Source organism: Rhincodon typus, chromosome 2 (genome assembly GCF_021869965.1).
Source record: "Rhincodon typus isolate 14 chromosome 2, sRhiTyp1.1, whole genome shotgun sequence".
NCBI lineage: Eukaryota > Metazoa > Chordata > Chondrichthyes > Orectolobiformes > Rhincodontidae > Rhincodon > Rhincodon typus.
In genome coordinates, this window is record NC_063333.1 from 39,509,086 (window position 1) to 39,526,189 (window position 17,104).

Here is a 17,104-nt window from a genome sequence, read left to right on the forward strand (position 1 = left end):
GATCATGACCCCACCCCCCGACCACCAAACCATCATCTCCCAAACCATCCACAACCTCATCACTTCAGGTGACCTCCCACCCACAGCCTCCAACCTCATCGTTCCCCAACCCTGCACCACCCGCTTCTATCTCCTTCCCAAAATCCACAAACCTGACTGCCCTGGTCGACCCATTGTCTCCGCCTGCTCCTGCCCCACCGAACTTATCTCCACCTATTTGGACTCCATTTTCTCCCCCTTGGTCCAAGAACTCCCTACCTACGTCCGTGACACCACCCACGCCCTCCACCTCCTCCAGAACTTCCAATTCCCCGGTCCCCAACACCTCATCTTTATCATGGACGTCCAGTCCCTATACACCTGCATTCCCCATACAGATGGGCTAAAGGCCCTCCGCTTCTTCCTGTCCCGCTTCTTCCAGTCCCCCTCCACTGACACCCTCATCCGATTAGCCGAACTCGTCCTCACCTCAACAACTTCTCTTTCAATTCCTCCCACTTCCTACCGACAAAGGGGGTGGCCGTGGGTACCCTCATGCACCCAAGCTATGCCTGCCTCTTTGTAGGTTACGTGGAACAATCCCTCTTCCGTACCTACACTGGCCCTAAACCCCACCTCTTCCTCTGTTACAATGATGACTGTATCGGCGCCGCCTCGTGCACCCACAAGGAGCTCGAACAGTTCATCCACTTCACCAACACCTTCCACCCCAACCTTAAGTTCACCTGGACCATCTCTAATACCTCTCTCTCCTTCCTGGACCTCTCTGTCTCCATCTCCGGCAACCACCTAGAAACCGATGTCCATTTCAAGACCACCGACTCCCACAGCCACCTAGAATACACCTCCTCCCACCCACCTTCCTGCAAAAATGCCATCCGCTATTCCCAATTCCTTCGTCTCCACCGCATCTGCTCCCAGGATGAGACATTCCACTCCCGTACATCTCAGATGTCCTCGTTTTTCAAGGACCGCAACCTCCCCCCCTCAGTGGTCGAGAACGCCCTCGACCATGTCTCCCTCATTTCCCGCAACTGATCCCTCACACCCCCTCCCCGCAATAACAACCAAAACAGAATCCCCCTCGTCCTCACGTACCACCTCACCAACCTCCCGATCCAACGCATCATCCTCCGACACTTCCGCCATCTGCAATCCGACCCCACCACCAAAGACATTTTTCCCTCCCTACCCTTATCTGCCTTCCGGAGGGATCACTCTCTCCGTGACTCCCTTGTCCGCTCCACACTCCCCTCCAGCCCCACCACACCCGGCACTTTTCCCTGCAACCGCAGGAAGTGCTACACCTGCCCCTACACCTCCCCCCTCACCCCCATCCCAGGCCCCAAGAAGACTTTCCACATCAAGCAGATGTTCACCTGCACATCTGCTAATGTGGTATACTGCATCTGCTGTACCCGTTGTGGCCTCCTCTACCTCGGGGAAACCAAGCGGAGGCTTGGGGACCACTTTGCGGAACACCTACGCTCGGTTCGCACTAAACAACTGCACCTCCCAGTCGCAAACCATTTCAACTCCCCCTCCCATTCCGCAGATGACATGTCCATCCTGGGCCTCCTGCAGTGCCACAACGATCCTACCCGAAGGTTGCAGGAACAGCAACTCATATTCCGCTTGGGAACCCTGCAGCCCAATGGTATCAATGTGGACTTCACAAGCTTCAAAATCTCCCCTCCCCCTACTGCATCCCAAAACCAGCCCAGCTCCTCCCCGCCTCCCTAACCTGTCCTTCCTCCCATCTATCTCCTCCTCCCACCTCAAGCCCCACCCCCATCTCCTACCTACTAACCTCATCCCGCCCCCTTGACCTGTCCATCCTCCCTGGACTGACCTATCTCCTCCCTACCTCCCCACCTAAACTCACCTTTACTGGCTCCATCCCCACCTCTTTGACCGGTCTGTCTCCTCTCCACCCTATCTTCTCCTCTATCCATCTTCTATCCATCTTCTATCCACCTCCCCCTCTCTCCCTATTTATTTCAGATCCCCCTTCCCCTCCCCCATTTCTGAAGAAGGGTCTTGGCCCGAAACGTCAGCCTTCCTGCTCCTCTGATGCTGCTTGGCCTGCTGTGTTCATCCAGCTCTACACCTTGTTATCTTACATCAGTGTTTTAGTGGATCATTTTTAATGTCCTTTTCAGTCCATGAAAGTCCGACGTATTAAATTAGATGATGGAATTCAAAAATAATCCATATTTTACGTCACCATGACACCACATAAATAAAGGATGTGTTTTATGAGGTTCAGTGTCAGTGTGATGCCAGGCATATAAACTGCATGTCCCAATGATTGGTGGACCACATTAAACAACAAGACCCTTTGGCTGTTCACGCTAGGTAGTGTGTCAACTGTGCTCAACCAGCCTAAGCTTGCAAAATTTAGCAAGTAGTGTCCAAATTAAATGTGATACTGAAATAAAACACCATTTACTAAATAATCCTGACTGCACTAAGAATAAATTGGGAAACCAATTTAAGATTACCAGTGGTCTTGCAGTGTGATTCTTTTGTGCATGCTAGACACTACATTTATTCATATACATGATCAGGTGCATTCCATCCTAAAAGAATATGCCTACAAATTGCAACTTGAAGGACTATACAGACAATCAATCCCTGCTGTATCCCCACAGCAATGCCCTGAGCAGAATGGACATGCTTGGTTTGAATTTAATCAGTAACCTCCTCTCATGCAGTATAAACTGTTACTCTTCTAAAGTTGCTTTTTTCTCGTGTTTCAATTCTTGTGAGTGCCGGATGAAAATCTTCAGTTTCATGTCTCTTTTTACCAATGTTTAACATCTTCACATCCTTTCTAAAGTGCAATCACTAGAAGTAGAGACAAAGCTCTAGTTGTGATCCAGCCAGGACCTTAAATATGTTGAGTATAACTTCCCTGCTTTTGTACCCATTCCAATTTTCCAATATGCTTTTCTAATGATTCTCTAACTACATTCTGCCATCTTCAAAGATCTGTACACATGAACCCCAGGTCTCTCTGTCCCTGTGGACTCTTTAGGACATTTAGTCTATACCGCCTCTCCCAATTACTTCTTCAAAAATGCATCACCTCACATTTCTCTGTTTTAAATTCCATCTGCCACATGTGTATGTGCTGATAGGCTATCCATGTTCTGTTGCTGTTAAATTGATCATCTTCACTGTCAGATTCAACTCTAAATTTGAATCCACTGGCTAATTTTTAAAAAATTACTTTGTATTACAATATCAATTCATTTATACATCAAAACGAATGGTGTTTCTAGCACTCAGCCTTGGGTGTACACCACTGTCTATCAGCTTCCTGTCTGAAATAAATCATTACACCATGCCTTGATCTTTTTCCCTTCTGAAGCCAATTTTTTCAATCCAAGTTGACACTCAGACTCCTATCCATGAGCCTCAATTTTCTTATCTAGCCCTTTATGTAGTACTTTCTTAAAGGCTTTCTTAAAATTCAAATAGAGAATATACATTGATTCTTTCACAACTGTCTCTGTTAACTTCAATTAAGTTAACAACCGAATTAACTTCAAAATATTCAATTAGATTAGTGAAGCATGATCTGTCTTTTACAAATCTATGCTGGCTCTCCTTAATTAGCTCAAGTCTCCTCAAGCGCCTCTTGATCATTTCCTAAAACCTACTCATCACTGATATTAAACAGATCGACCTGTAATTACTAGGGGTGGACTTATATCCTCGTATATACTACCGTTCAATTCTCTGGCACATTCCATGTATGCAGGAAAGAGTGGAAGATTATGGCAAGTCCTGCCTTTAGCAAACTGGATTTAAGTTATCCATATCAATTAACCCATCCATTCTAAACCAGGATTTCCAGTACATCCTTCCTATTAATTGTCACCCCATCTATTACATCCACAGCCTCCACTTCTGCATCCATTTTGCTAACATCTTCTTCCTTGGTAACAATAATACAAATAATTCAAAAGCCTGGTTTTGGACCTATAAGCACTCTGTTTAACCCTAATATGCCTCTCCTTCCCTCTTACTATCTGTAAACTGTTTACAAACCACAGGAAGTTTTGGGTTCCCTTTTCTGTTAACCGCTCGTCTATTCTCATAATCTCTCTTGCCAGTTGTATTTTCCTCTTCACCTCCTTTCTTGACTTATTATATTTGACCTCATTCTCAGATGAAAAGTTCATCTGAAACACATCATACAGCCTCTTTTCTTATTCATCATGTTCAATAACTCTTCATCACCCAAAGAGTCCTGGCTTGGGATCCCTATCCTTTCCTTCTGTTGGAATGTGCGTAACCTATATCTGAAACATCTCTTCCTTAAGAATGCTGTTCCATTATAGTCCTTCCTGGCCACCTTTGGTTCCATTTTTACACTAGTTAGAACTCCTCTCATCCCATTGAAGTCAACATTCTTCCAGTTCATAAGTTCCATTGATAATCTAAACGTTATGATACAATTAAGTCTTATCCAGGTGATACCCACAGATACTTGATGACGTGGACTTGTAAACTGGGCAGGCCCAAATCAAACCTTCCAATTCAACTAGATTATTACCTCCTAAAGGCTTCCTCAAAGATGCTCTCTTTCATTCACAGAGGCACTCCTATCTCTCAACCTCTTTTACCTAATTAAATATAGCATTCACTCCCTTTAATCTCCTCCAGCTCCTACTCAACCTCCTCATGTCTTCCATCATCCCTTCCCAACTGATATTAATGTACATCTCCTCCTTTTTCAGTTCACATACAATTCCCCTTTCCCTTTCAGTTCATGATGGCATGTTTCACTAGCCTCCTTCAGTTTGTGCTGGTGCTCTCCAATTCATTTTTTAAATATAAAAACCAAAAGAACTGCGGATGCTGTAAATCAGGAACAAAAACAAAGTTGCTGGAAAAGCTCAGCAGGTCTGGCAGCATCTGTGGAGGAGAAAACAGAGTTAACGTTTCGGGTCCGGTGACCCTTCCTCAGAACTGATGGTGGCTGGGAAAATGTCAGTTTATATGCAGAAAATAGGGAGGTGGGTGGGGTAGGGAGTAAATGATAGGATAGAGCCCAAAGAGAGAGAAAGACAGTTGGACAGACAAAGGAGTTGCTAACGATCAGGCTGGGAGGGTGAGTAGTTGTTAATGGGGACTGTTAGTGACTAACAACAGGGGGTGTGTAGTGGCAGGCTATGTGGTAACAAGGCCTGGTGTGTGGGGTGGGGGGCTGGGACATGGGAGAGTTTAGGCCCTAAAATTAATGAACTCAATATTGAGTCCGGAGGGCTGTAGCGTCTCCAAGCGGAAAATGAGGTGTTGTTCCTCCAGCTTGCGCTGGGCTTCACTGGAACACTGTAGCAAGCTGGAGACAGAGATGTTGGCCAGGGAGCAAGGTGATGCATTGAAGTGGCAGGCAACAGGTAGTTCAGGGTCTTTTTTGCAAGCAGAACGTAGATGTTATGCGAAGCGGTCGCTAAGTCTACGCTTCGTTTCCCCAATGTAGAGGAGACCACATTGTGAGCAGCGAATGCAGTAGACTAGATTCTTGGAAGTGCAGGTGAAGTGTTGCTTCACCTGGAAGGTATGTTTGGGCCCTTGGATACTGGGGAGGGAGGAGGTAAATGGGCAGGTGTTGCACCTTCGCTGGTTGCAAGGGAAGCAACTCCTTTGTCTGTCCAACTGTCTTTCTCTCTCTTTGGGCTCTATCCTATCGTTTACTCCCTACCCCACCCACCTCCCTATTTTCTGCATATAAACTGACATTTTCCCAGCCACCATCAGTTCTGAGGAAGGGTCACCAGACCCGAAACGTTAACTCTGTTTTCTCCTCCACAGATGCTGCCAGGCCTGCTGAGCTTTTCCAGCAACTTTGTTTTTGTTCCATTTTTTAAATATATTAATCTTGTGGAAAATCTTGGCAAAGTAGGATTTATTCCCTACTCCTTGCTTTGAGGGCTTCACGGGTCAACCATGTTGTGTGTGATGTGAGGAACATGTAAGTCAATCTTGGAAGAATAACCGGTCCTCCTCCAAGCAATTCAGTTGGGTTTTTACAAAAATCCAGCAGCTTCTTTGGTAATATTTCCAGTGTCATAAGTTATGGAGATTTATTAAATTCAGTTTCATAATTTATCATGATAAGGTTTGTACTCACAGTCTATACTCATCCCAACAGTATCCATTTCACTTTTCTCAGTTTATGATGCTGATGCTGCAGTGACTATACGCTCAAAGTGAGCTTGTATAATCAGTTTTGAAAGGAGCCAACAAGATTTCTAATTATCAGCTAAACAAATACTGACATTAGAAATAAGTTAAAGATCCCTAATGATCAGATTTTAAATTGACCAAATAACCAATTATTTTTGAAAACAAAACTAAGATAAGCACCAATGAAGCAAATTCGATAAGAGGAACTTTAAGGGAGAACAATATCCATTTTACCTGACAATTTCTTCAGGATAGCAGTTGTTAATACCATTAATGTATTCCTGCATAACTGAACCAGGTTCTGCTTTAATCTCCTGAATCTTCTTTAGTCCACCACTTGTGACAAAAAGACGGCGGGCTTTGGCATCATGCGGTAGTACCTATTAGAGAGAATGCAAATTTCAAATACCACATATTCACATAATTTAAATAGGAGAAAGATTGTGCTTTCACTATAAAGGGAACTGAGCTGGCTATGGTTATACACGATGCAGCTCTGCTCATTTATACTTATCTTAGATTTTTCTAAACAAGCCAATATCCTGTATCCTTTCTCAAAGTAAGTGTTTAAGAATAGGTGTTGGGAACATAAAAATGTAGAAGTCAACACAGTATGGAGCCGCAGGAACACAGCAGGTCAGGTAGCAGAGGAGTAGGAAAGTCAATGTTTCGGGTCAGGACTCTTCTTCAGACTTATGAATAATATTAATTTAAAATTGTATTTTTATTACAAAGTCTATATGTTTTCTCTTTAATTCAGAAAAAAGAAGTGTTTTCTGACTTGCTGCATTGGCAAAATGGTTTTGTCACATTAAGCTTGTTAAACCCTGCGTTCATTCTAGATTTCTGGTCTCCATTAGAAGTTACCCTGAATGCAGATTTGCATCTTCTTAACATGTAGTTTAGAATTTGTTTCTTGTGTTTAGTAGTGCCTGAAATCCTTTTAGATGTAGGTAAGGCTTTGGACATTTATTTGGAATACTGCCATGCTACATCAAGAAGGAATATTATCTCAAATGCACCCAAAGGGGAACAAAATAACCTTGCATTCCAAATCCGGAGATGCTATATCCCTTTTCTAATTGCTTTAATGAAGTATATATGCATTTCATGAACACAAAATATTAATAGTACATGGAAATGGATTTATAACATGGGATGAAAGATGTATGTTATCTTGTAATGTGTACTGGAGACAGCACAGTCACATCTAGCTCTGTAATAATTAACTCACCCATTTTGCGAGAATGGATTAATCCAAACTCTTGAGATGGTACATTTATGATATCTGGTGGATATTTTGTTCTCTGGCTATATGAGTTCGGCTGGGAAACTTTGGACTTCTTTCTTCGGGAAAAGTCACAGCTACACAAAGGGGCCAAGACCCCGGATTCAAAAGTTTTCGAACAGATTTCTATCTAGCAGTATCTCAATTTAAACCAAACAATTCCAAATTTTCTCCCCAAAAAGAATATTATATCCTATGTACTGCCCTAACTTTTTTCAGTTGTGATTGTAGGGTATTATTTAAAATTGTGGATATTGTTTAACATCCATATTGATATAACCCAAGCAGACAGGTACTATCCATGGAAAGTAATTGATTGAAAACGTATGTTGGCCATTTAATAATGTTCCCTGCTCATACATCAGTTAACTTGATGAAAATAAATGACTTACAGCGGCAATGAGGACAATAGGATTTAGCCATGCCTTTGTTCTGCTAGTTTCACTCATCTACTTGTACCCAAGACTATAAGAAAGATCTTGTTAAACTTGAAAGAGTTCAGAAAAGATTTACAAGGATGTTGCAGGGATTGGAGGGTTTGACTGACAGGGAGAGGCTGAATAGGCTGGGGCTTATTTCCCCTGGAGTGTTGGAGGCTGAGGGATGACCTTATAGAGGTTCATAAAATCATGAGGGGCATGGATAGAGTGAATTGCAATTCTTTTTCCCAGGGTTGGGGAGTCCAAAACTAGATGGCATAGGTTTAAGGTGAGAGGGTAAAGGTTTAAAGGGACCTGGGGGAAACTGTTTGATGCAGAGGATATTGTGTGTATGGAACAAACTGCCAGAGGGAGTGGTGAAGATGGGTACAATTACAACGTGTAAAAGGATCTGGATGGGTACATGGATAGGAATGGTTTACAGGGATGTGGGACAAAAACTGGCAAATGGGACAAGATCAGTTTAGGATATCTGATTGGCACAGATGAGCTGCACCAAAGGGTCTGTTTCTGTGCTGTAGAACTGATTTCTGAAGAAGGGTCCATACCCGAAACATCAGCTTTCCTGCTCCTCTGATGTTGCTTGGCCTGCTGTGTTCATCCAGCTCTACACCTTGTTATCTCAGATTCTCCAGCATTGGCAGTTCCTACTGTCTCTGTATAACTGTAGGGCAGTTTTTCCACTTTTTAACTTCCCAATTTTAATTTCACATTGTACAGGAAGGCTGGATAAACTGAACTGATTCTGAGTTTGATTTGAATGAATTTATTCTTCCTATACTTCTTAATATGCATAATTTAACCTTTCGCACTTCACCACTGAAAACCTTCAAGTTGGTACTTCTAGTAATTGATCAACTTGATATAATCCTTCTAAATTTCTGTTGCAGTTATCAGTATGTTCACTTGCAAAATATAGTTAACAATAATGCAATAGTACTCAATTGAAATTAATTTGCATCTCTTCAAGTTTCAAAGGGAGCCAGTGTGTCCATCAAACAAAGCTAATGTTGCCTGTCAAACAAAACTGAGGTGCAAAGGTGTTATGCATTTAAAAGGGCTCAAATTGCAAATTATTTTTCCATCCTCTGGATTCCACTATCCATGTCTACTGAATACAAAGCAAATAACCAGCTATCTTGATGATGCCGGCTATAGATCTTCAGAAATGTTAAATTTTAACCCTTAACTTCTAAATTGTATGTTAACCACACGAACAAAGATAAAAAGGTGTGTGATTGTTAAATGAAGTGCATAAAAGATAATGCATGGGTGTGGGCCTAAGATGGATCACTGATAGTGCTTCCTCGATTTGGGTCAAAGTGTCAGTCAAAGACAGATGGGTCAAACCAGTTCTCCTTATCATTCAGTGGCATGACCATTGTTGAAGCTCCAACCAGCACTACCTTGTGAGTAGCAATGACCAGAAACTTAACTGGAACAGCCACATAAATACTGAGGCTACAAGGGCAAGTCAGAGGTTTGGTATTCTCACCTCTTCACTTCCCAAGACTCTTTATCAAGTTTAAGCCATAAGTCAGTAATGTAATGAAACATTGCATGTATGCCCGGATTATTGCAGCTCCAACAAAGGTCATGAAGTTTCAGATCATCCAGATAAGACAGACTATTTGGTTGAGACTGCATCTAGAAGCATTAATGTTTACTTCCTCCACCATCAACCCACCTTGGCTGCAGTGAATACCATCTACTAGATTAACTGCAGCAACTCATCAGAATTTCTGCAACAGGACCATCAAACTGCGACTTCTATTGCCTAGAAGACCAAGGTCAGCAGGCACGTGGGAATATCAAGTTCACTCCAAGTTACATACATGCTTCTTGGAAATATATCATTGTCCCTTTGCTATCTGCAAATTAAAACCTTGAAATTCCCTACCTAACTTTGCATCCATTTAATCCACAGACTGCAGCAGTTCAAGAAGTTGACACAATGGGTGGGGGGGCAGAGAAGGGTTAGGAACAGGAGTTGGCCATTCAACCCCTTGAACCTGCTGTGCATTCAATAAGATCGTGGCTGATATGTGGCCTCACCCCATAATACCCTTGCTTAATAAAAATTTGTCCATCGAAGATTTAAAATTTAACAATTGAATTAGCATCGACTGCTATTTAAGGAAGTGAGTTCCAAACCTCCATTACTCTTTGCATCTAGAAGTGCTTTCTGACATCCCTCCAAAATGGCCTGACCCTAATTCTTAGTCTATGTATCTTGGTTCTAGAATCGTCAACCAGTGCAAATAGTTTATCTTTATCAACCCTATCTTTCCCTGTTAATACCTGAAGACCTCAATTAAGTCACCCATTAACCTTCTAAATTCTAGAGAATAAAGGCCTAATTTAGAGTTATAGAGCGTGGAAACTACTCCTTCAGCCCTTGACCTGCAGAACAGCCTTCCTCAACATCATCACCCAGCAACCTCCAGCTCTGCCTTCAAAACCTCCTTAAAACTATTCCCTCCAATTGTGCTTTTGACTGTGTGATATTAATGGAGATTTTAATCTTAACCAAGACTGGGAAAGGCAGACAACCACCTGCCAGGAAGGTTATGAATTTCTAGAATATATCTGGGATAGTTTCTTATGACAGTATGTCTTGGATGCGACAAGGGGATAAGCAATATTGGATCTAGTAATGAGCATAGAATCATGGAATTCCCCGTGGAAGCAGGCTATTCAGCCCATTGACCCTCTGAAGAGCATCCCGCCCAGACCCACCCCATCCCTTTAATGTCATTTCTTATGGCAAATCCACCTAGCTTGCACATCCATGGACACTATGGGAAGTTTAGCATGGCCAGTCCAGCTAACCTGCACATCTTTGGGCTGTGGGAGGAAACCGGAGCACCCGGAGGAAACCCACGCAGACACGGGGAGAATGTGCAAACTCCACACAGACAGTTGCCCGAGGGTGGAATCGAAACTGAGTCTCTGGTGCTGTGAGACACCACTGAGCCACCATGCCGCCTGTCAAATTAAATTCCACCAGCTGCTTTGCTGGGATTTGAACCCTTGTCTTGCAGTGAGTTAACTTGGGCCCTGGGCTACTAGTCCAATGACATTACCATCATGCTTAGTTGAGGAGAAAGATGGACATATCTGAGGCAGAGGAGGGTGATGGTGGATGCTGATGGTGGATGCAGATGGTTCAGCTGGGATTCTCCCCCACACAAATTCCCACCTCATCATCCCCTAAACCCATCCAGCCTACTTCTACCTTCTTCCCAAAATCCACAAACAGGACTGCCTGAGCAGACCCATCATTTCAGTCTATTCCTGACCCAATGAATTCATTTCTTCCCAACTTGCCATGATTTGTTCTCCTCTTGTCCAGAGTCTTCCCACTAATACTGTGATTCTTCTGACATTTTATGTCAGTTCAGTATTTCCAATTTGAGGTCACCAGCCACCTCCTCTTCACCATGGCATTGCAATCCTTCTACATGTACATAACCCATCAGGATGGTCTTGGGGCTCTCTGCTTCTTTTTTGAAAGTAGGCCTAAATCGTTTCCATCCACCACCACCACCACCACCACCATCCACCCGGTCAAGCTCACCCTGACTTCGAACGACTTCGCCTTTAACTTCTCTCACTTTCTTCAGATCAAAGATGTTGCTATCAGTACCCACAAAGTTACCAGTTACGCCTGCCTCTTTGTAGGGTATGTATGTGAAACATTCCTTGTTCCCATCCACACCTCTTTCTCCAATACATTCATTGGTGCTGCTTCCTTCTCTCTTCCTGAGCTTCCAGAGCCGTGTAATTCCAACACACCACTGTGCTCCTATGCTAACATTTCTGTCTCAGACCTGTCACAGTGCTCCAATGAAGTGCAACACAAGCTACAGGAGCAAAACCTCATCTTTCGCTGAGGTATCTTACAGCCTTCAGTACTCAACATTGAGTTTAACCATTTTAGCACATGAACACCTCCCTCCAAGTTTGTTAACCACCCCGACATTCCCCAAGTCATGTTCTGTATCAGTCACTCCCAGCGCAGCCAGCCCATTTTCAGCCATTTCCAGTTCCTATTATCACCTATTCAGTATTAACTTCTTTCCCAGCTTACTATCAGCAATCCCTTTGTCTGCTCTCTTTTCTATCTCTCTCTCTCTCTGGGCACTGTCTCCATCTATCCAAATCACTGCTTTACCAAACCCTCCCCTGCCAACACCACCACCGTCATCAGCACCAATACCACTTTTACCCAGCTGCTTTCAGTTATAACAAAGCATCACTGGACTCGAAACATTAATTTTATTTTTCTCTCGACAGGTACTGCCAGGTCTGCTGTGTTTCTCCAGCATATTCTGTTGTTTCTGTCATCATTTACCTTTGGCTTGGATCACTCATCATTCTTGGGCCTTTGGAGATGCAATGTCACCACCACTTCTGCATGTGCTGGCAGTGACTTGCAGCTGCTAGCCCCTAATTGGGTGGCAGCTCTCAGTGGGCAGAACCCTGCCATCTGGGACATCAATTGTCAGGGTGACCCAACAGTGACTGCTTAAGTGTCTAAAGGCAACTCGATTCCATCACACCCCAACCATCCAACAAATGGAACTCATAAGGGTTCTCTGTTGGTCCACAAAAATGCAGAGAGACAGTCGGTCAACATACTCCTCACATTTGGTAGTCTAGGACATAGCAAAGGTTGGTTGTACAAGACCACTTATTGTGAACAGGAAGAGTTAGATTTGCTCTTGTTCTTCAGCAACTCTAGGCTGGCCATCCATGAGGCACTGTGGACCATTAACAGCAGCAGAATTGTACCTCAACACAATCCGGAACCTCACAGCCTGGCATACAAGGGGAGGTGATGGCCTAGTGGTATTATTGCTGGACTGTTAATTCAGAGACCCAGATAACATTCTGGGGACCTAGGTTCGAATCCTGCCACGGCAGATGATGGAATTTGAATTCAATAAATACTGGGAATTAAGAATCTAATGATGACCATGAATCCATTGTCAATTGTTGGAAAAATCCATCTGGTTCACTAAATATCCTTTAGGGAAGGAAACTGCCATTCTTACCTGGTCTGTCCTACATGTGACTCCAGGCCCACAACAATGTGGTTGACTGCCCTCTGGGCAATTAGGGATGGACAGTAAATGCTGCCAGCCAGTGATGCCCTCATCCCCTGAATGAACGAAGAAAAAATAATCCCCCACTCGACCATTACCATTAAGCCAAGGGATAAGCTTGGTTCAATGGAGAAGGCAGGCATGCCAGGTGCAGCACCAGGTGTACCTAAAAATAGATGTCAATTTGATGAAGCTACCAAAGAGGACTACTTGCATGCCAAACAGCACAAGCAAGAAGTGACAGATAGAGTTAAGCAATCCCACAAATAACAGATCAAGTCGAAGCTCTGCAGTCCTGCCACATCCAGTTGTGAATGATGGTGCATGATTAAATAACTTACTGGAGGAGGCAGCTCCACAAATATCTCCACCTTCAATGATGGAAGAGCTCAACACATCATTGCAAAAAATTAGGCTGGAGCACTTGCAGCAATCTTCGGCCAGAAATGTCGAGCGAATAATCCACCTCAGCCTCCTCCAGTGGCCCCTAGCATTACAGATATCAGGCTTCAACCAATTTGATTTATTCCATGTGATATCAAGGAACAGTTGGAGGCATTGGATGTTACAGAGGCTATAGGCCCTGACAATATTCCAGCAATAGTTCTGAAGACCTGTGCTCCAGAACTCGCCACTCTCCTTGTCAAGCTCTTCCAGTACAGCTACAACATTGGCATCTACCTGACAATGTAGAAAATTGCTTAGGTATGCTGAAGTGATTGGTACCAGGGCAAGTGGAACTCATTGACTATGAGATCCTTGATTGGTGTTGTTAACCTTGGCCAATCAGGGAGCCCTGGCTGACAGATATAAACAGGAGATTCAGAGTCTTTTCATTCTAGGGACTAGCTCTGAGCTGGCTAGTCTCTGGCTGAAGAAATTCCTCATCTCAGTTCTAAAAGGTCACCCCTTCACTCTGAGGCTGAGACCTTAGGTCCTAGTCTCTCCTACTTGAGGAAATATCTTCTCCATATCCACTCTATCCAGGCCTCTCAGTACCAATTTAATTCAAATGGAGTGACAGAGTTGGGGAAATTAGTGTATGATAGGGTTTATGAGAGACAACATTGCTTTTTCAGGGATGAAAAATAATGGTGAAGGTGTTTACAGAAGGTGGCAGATACATTATGATGAGGAAGACAAGAAAGTTATAAGTCCCTTGAAGATGATGTGCTTATGATGGTGACTGGTGGCAGTTGGGGCAGTAAACATGGAGGGTAAGATTCAGAAAATTAGTTGTAACATTATTTTAAAAACTTATGACTCAATAAAACTCTAATTTTCTCTTTATGCATTATAACCTTTAATCTGCTTTAATATGTGTAAAAAGTAAAAGGCAGTAACACCATATTGCTTCCCATTCCCTGTGGGAGGCACTGTGTGATTATGTTACAGAAAGCAAGAACTTGCATCTGTAAGCACGTTTCAAAATATCACACAGTGTTTGCAGTCAGTGACATAATTTGAAGCAATGTAGGAAACATAACAGCTTTGAAAATGGCAAGGTCTACAAAAAGCATTAAAATAAATGACCATGTTTTCTACTTGTTGTTGATTGAAGAATACATTTTGGCTTGGATGTTAGAACTTGCCGTTCTTCTGCCAACAGTATCATGACAAAGCAGACAGGTGTTTGGTTTAATAGATGATGCCTGTTTAAACAGTGAAGTGTCAGCCAAGATCATATGTTCAAATCTATGGAGTGGGCCTTGAATCCATAACTTTGTGATTCAAAAGCAAAAGTGCTACTGCTGAGGAAAGCTTGACACAATATGGGATTTATTAAGTACAGTGAGGTAAAAATAGCAATATATGACAGTCCCTTTTGCACTAGAACAATGTCATCATTTTAAGTTACCACTTAATTGTTGCTCCAATTTCACTGCTAGAATGGATCATACACTTTAAGAAGCTGTTCTTGTTAGAATTCCAGAAATGTTCAACTAGATGCTAAATGATTCAACTAGAAAACCCATTTCAAAATAAATTTCTGACTGCTGGTGTGGAATTTTCGTTCCCTAACGGAACTGAAAGTCTGAGCAAGACCCTAGGCAATGCCATTTACCATCTGTGGAAAAGTGGGAGAATTCAGGAGAACGTATTATTTACTGAATGAAGTACATTTGGATCTGTTAGCAATATGGCAAGCCCAGTGCAAAGGAATAAAATGCAGTGTTTATCATCTGGCAATTTCTGTGATAAGTGAACTAATCTCAATCACCAGCTCATAAAGTATGAAACATTACAAACCTTAGCAAATAGATCATAGAATCCCTACAGTATAGAAACAGGCCCTTCAGCCCAATAAGTCCACACCGACCCTCAGGGCATCCCACCCACATTCATCCCCCTATAACCCACCTAACCTACACATCCCTGTACATCCCTTAGCATGTCCAATCCACCTAACCTGCACATCTTTGGACTGTGGGAGGAAACCAGAGCGCTCAGAGGAAGCCCAAGCAGACACGGGGAGAATGTGCATACTCCACACAGACAGTCACTGGAGGATGGAATCAAACCCAGGTTCCTGGTTCCATCCTGCCTCCATCCACAGCATAATACAGGGGCTTCTGCTATACTGCGTGTTCCAGCAACACAAATTGACTATAACTCGATTGACGAATAGTGGAATGCTATTTCTAAAATGCGCACTTGTGTTGGCTATAACGCGATTCCATCAGTGTGCAGAGGAGTACGCGTCGACATCACATGAACATTTTGCGGGCTTTGTCCAGTGTTCTTCAATTTTGGAGAAGCATTAACATCAAGAATGCATTTGACATTATTGTGGAGGCCTGGGGTGATGTCAGTAAGGACTGCTTGCATGCAGTTTGGCGGAAGCTTCTCCCAGATTTTCTTCAAGATTTTAAAACCTTTGATCTGTCAGAGGAGCTCCCAAAAATCAAAAAACATTGAGTTGATCTTGCAAAGCAAGTTGGATTTGAAAAAATGGAGAGTGAGGATGTTGAAGAGCTGCTTGAGTCCCACTGTGAAGACCTCTCTACAGCTGATCTACAACAACTTGTGGCTGAGGGGAAAGTGGAAGCTGGAGATGAAGAAGATAAAGTCCAGGTTGCAGCACCATGAGAGATTTCCACTTCTGTTTTGTCCTCTATCCTGAGGGAAATTGAGAAGCAGTTGTAGCTCTTAGAGGACAACGATTACTATGCAGAACGCAGCAGGGGAGCAGTTCATGGAATAAGATCTTATTTGGCACCCTATGAGCAGCTTCTTCATGAAAGAAGAAAAAGGGCAAAGTAATCTATTAGCAAAAACTGGATGTCTTTTTTAAGCCAAGAAACAGTCAGAAAACAACGAACCACAGCCACCCACTTCTAGATTAACTATTTTTCACCTTAATCCTGCAACCACAACTGCACCTGAAGGTGGTGATGATGGTGATGATGACCCTCAGCCCCTGCATTAACAATAGAGCAACTTCAAAAACTCCTCCCCCATCAAGTCATCTTGACATTTTTTTCAAGATAAAGTGTCAAATTTACTTTTATTTCATTATTAGAAATGAATCAAACATTTGTTCAAACTGTGCTATCCTTTGTGTTAGGCTTTTGAGTGGTACTTTTTGTTGGTCTGCCCCAACCCCGCTTTTCACACAGGCCCCGTTATTTCTATAGCACGATTTTTTACAATGTGATGTTGTGTGGGAACACAACTATTGCGTTATAGCAGAATCCCCTGTATAATTCACACTGGTCATAAAGAATCCCCCTCCTCTCACTGACCAGCAAAACTGACATTAGAACCCTCCCCTACCCCATATTAGGCAGTGTTCCTTTTCCCTGACCATTTTCTCAAAAGCATCTATGTGCCTGTACACAAGCCCCATGCTCATGAATGGACACTTGGATTATAATCAAAATTAATACCTTCTGCCCATTGTCACTAACAGTGAGGAGCATCTTGACTTAATCCCCTGCCAGCATGATTGTGCACTGGCATAGTGCACAGCATTCAGATTTTACATCAAAAAGCCGTCTCTGCCCTCCACTTCTTAACTGACAAACATTTAAAAGGAAGGCGTTATATTTATTCCATTG

At 43.1% G+C, this 17,104-nt stretch overlaps 1 protein-coding gene across 3 annotated transcripts in view; it reads right to left on the minus strand.

Moving 5' to 3' along the window:
• The window catches only part of spag6 (sperm associated antigen 6), a 161,421-nt gene that overhangs the window by 13,522 nt on the left and 130,795 nt on the right, over positions 1 to 17,104 (minus strand). For all 3 annotated transcript variants that reach the window (XM_048617961.1, XM_048617967.1, XM_048617952.1), the window contains exon 10: positions 6,439 to 6,584. In XM_048617961.1, coding sequence (XP_048473918.1) covers positions 6,439 to 6,584 — 146 coding nt within the window. The remainder of the gene's footprint in view (positions 1 to 6,438; positions 6,585 to 17,104) is intronic.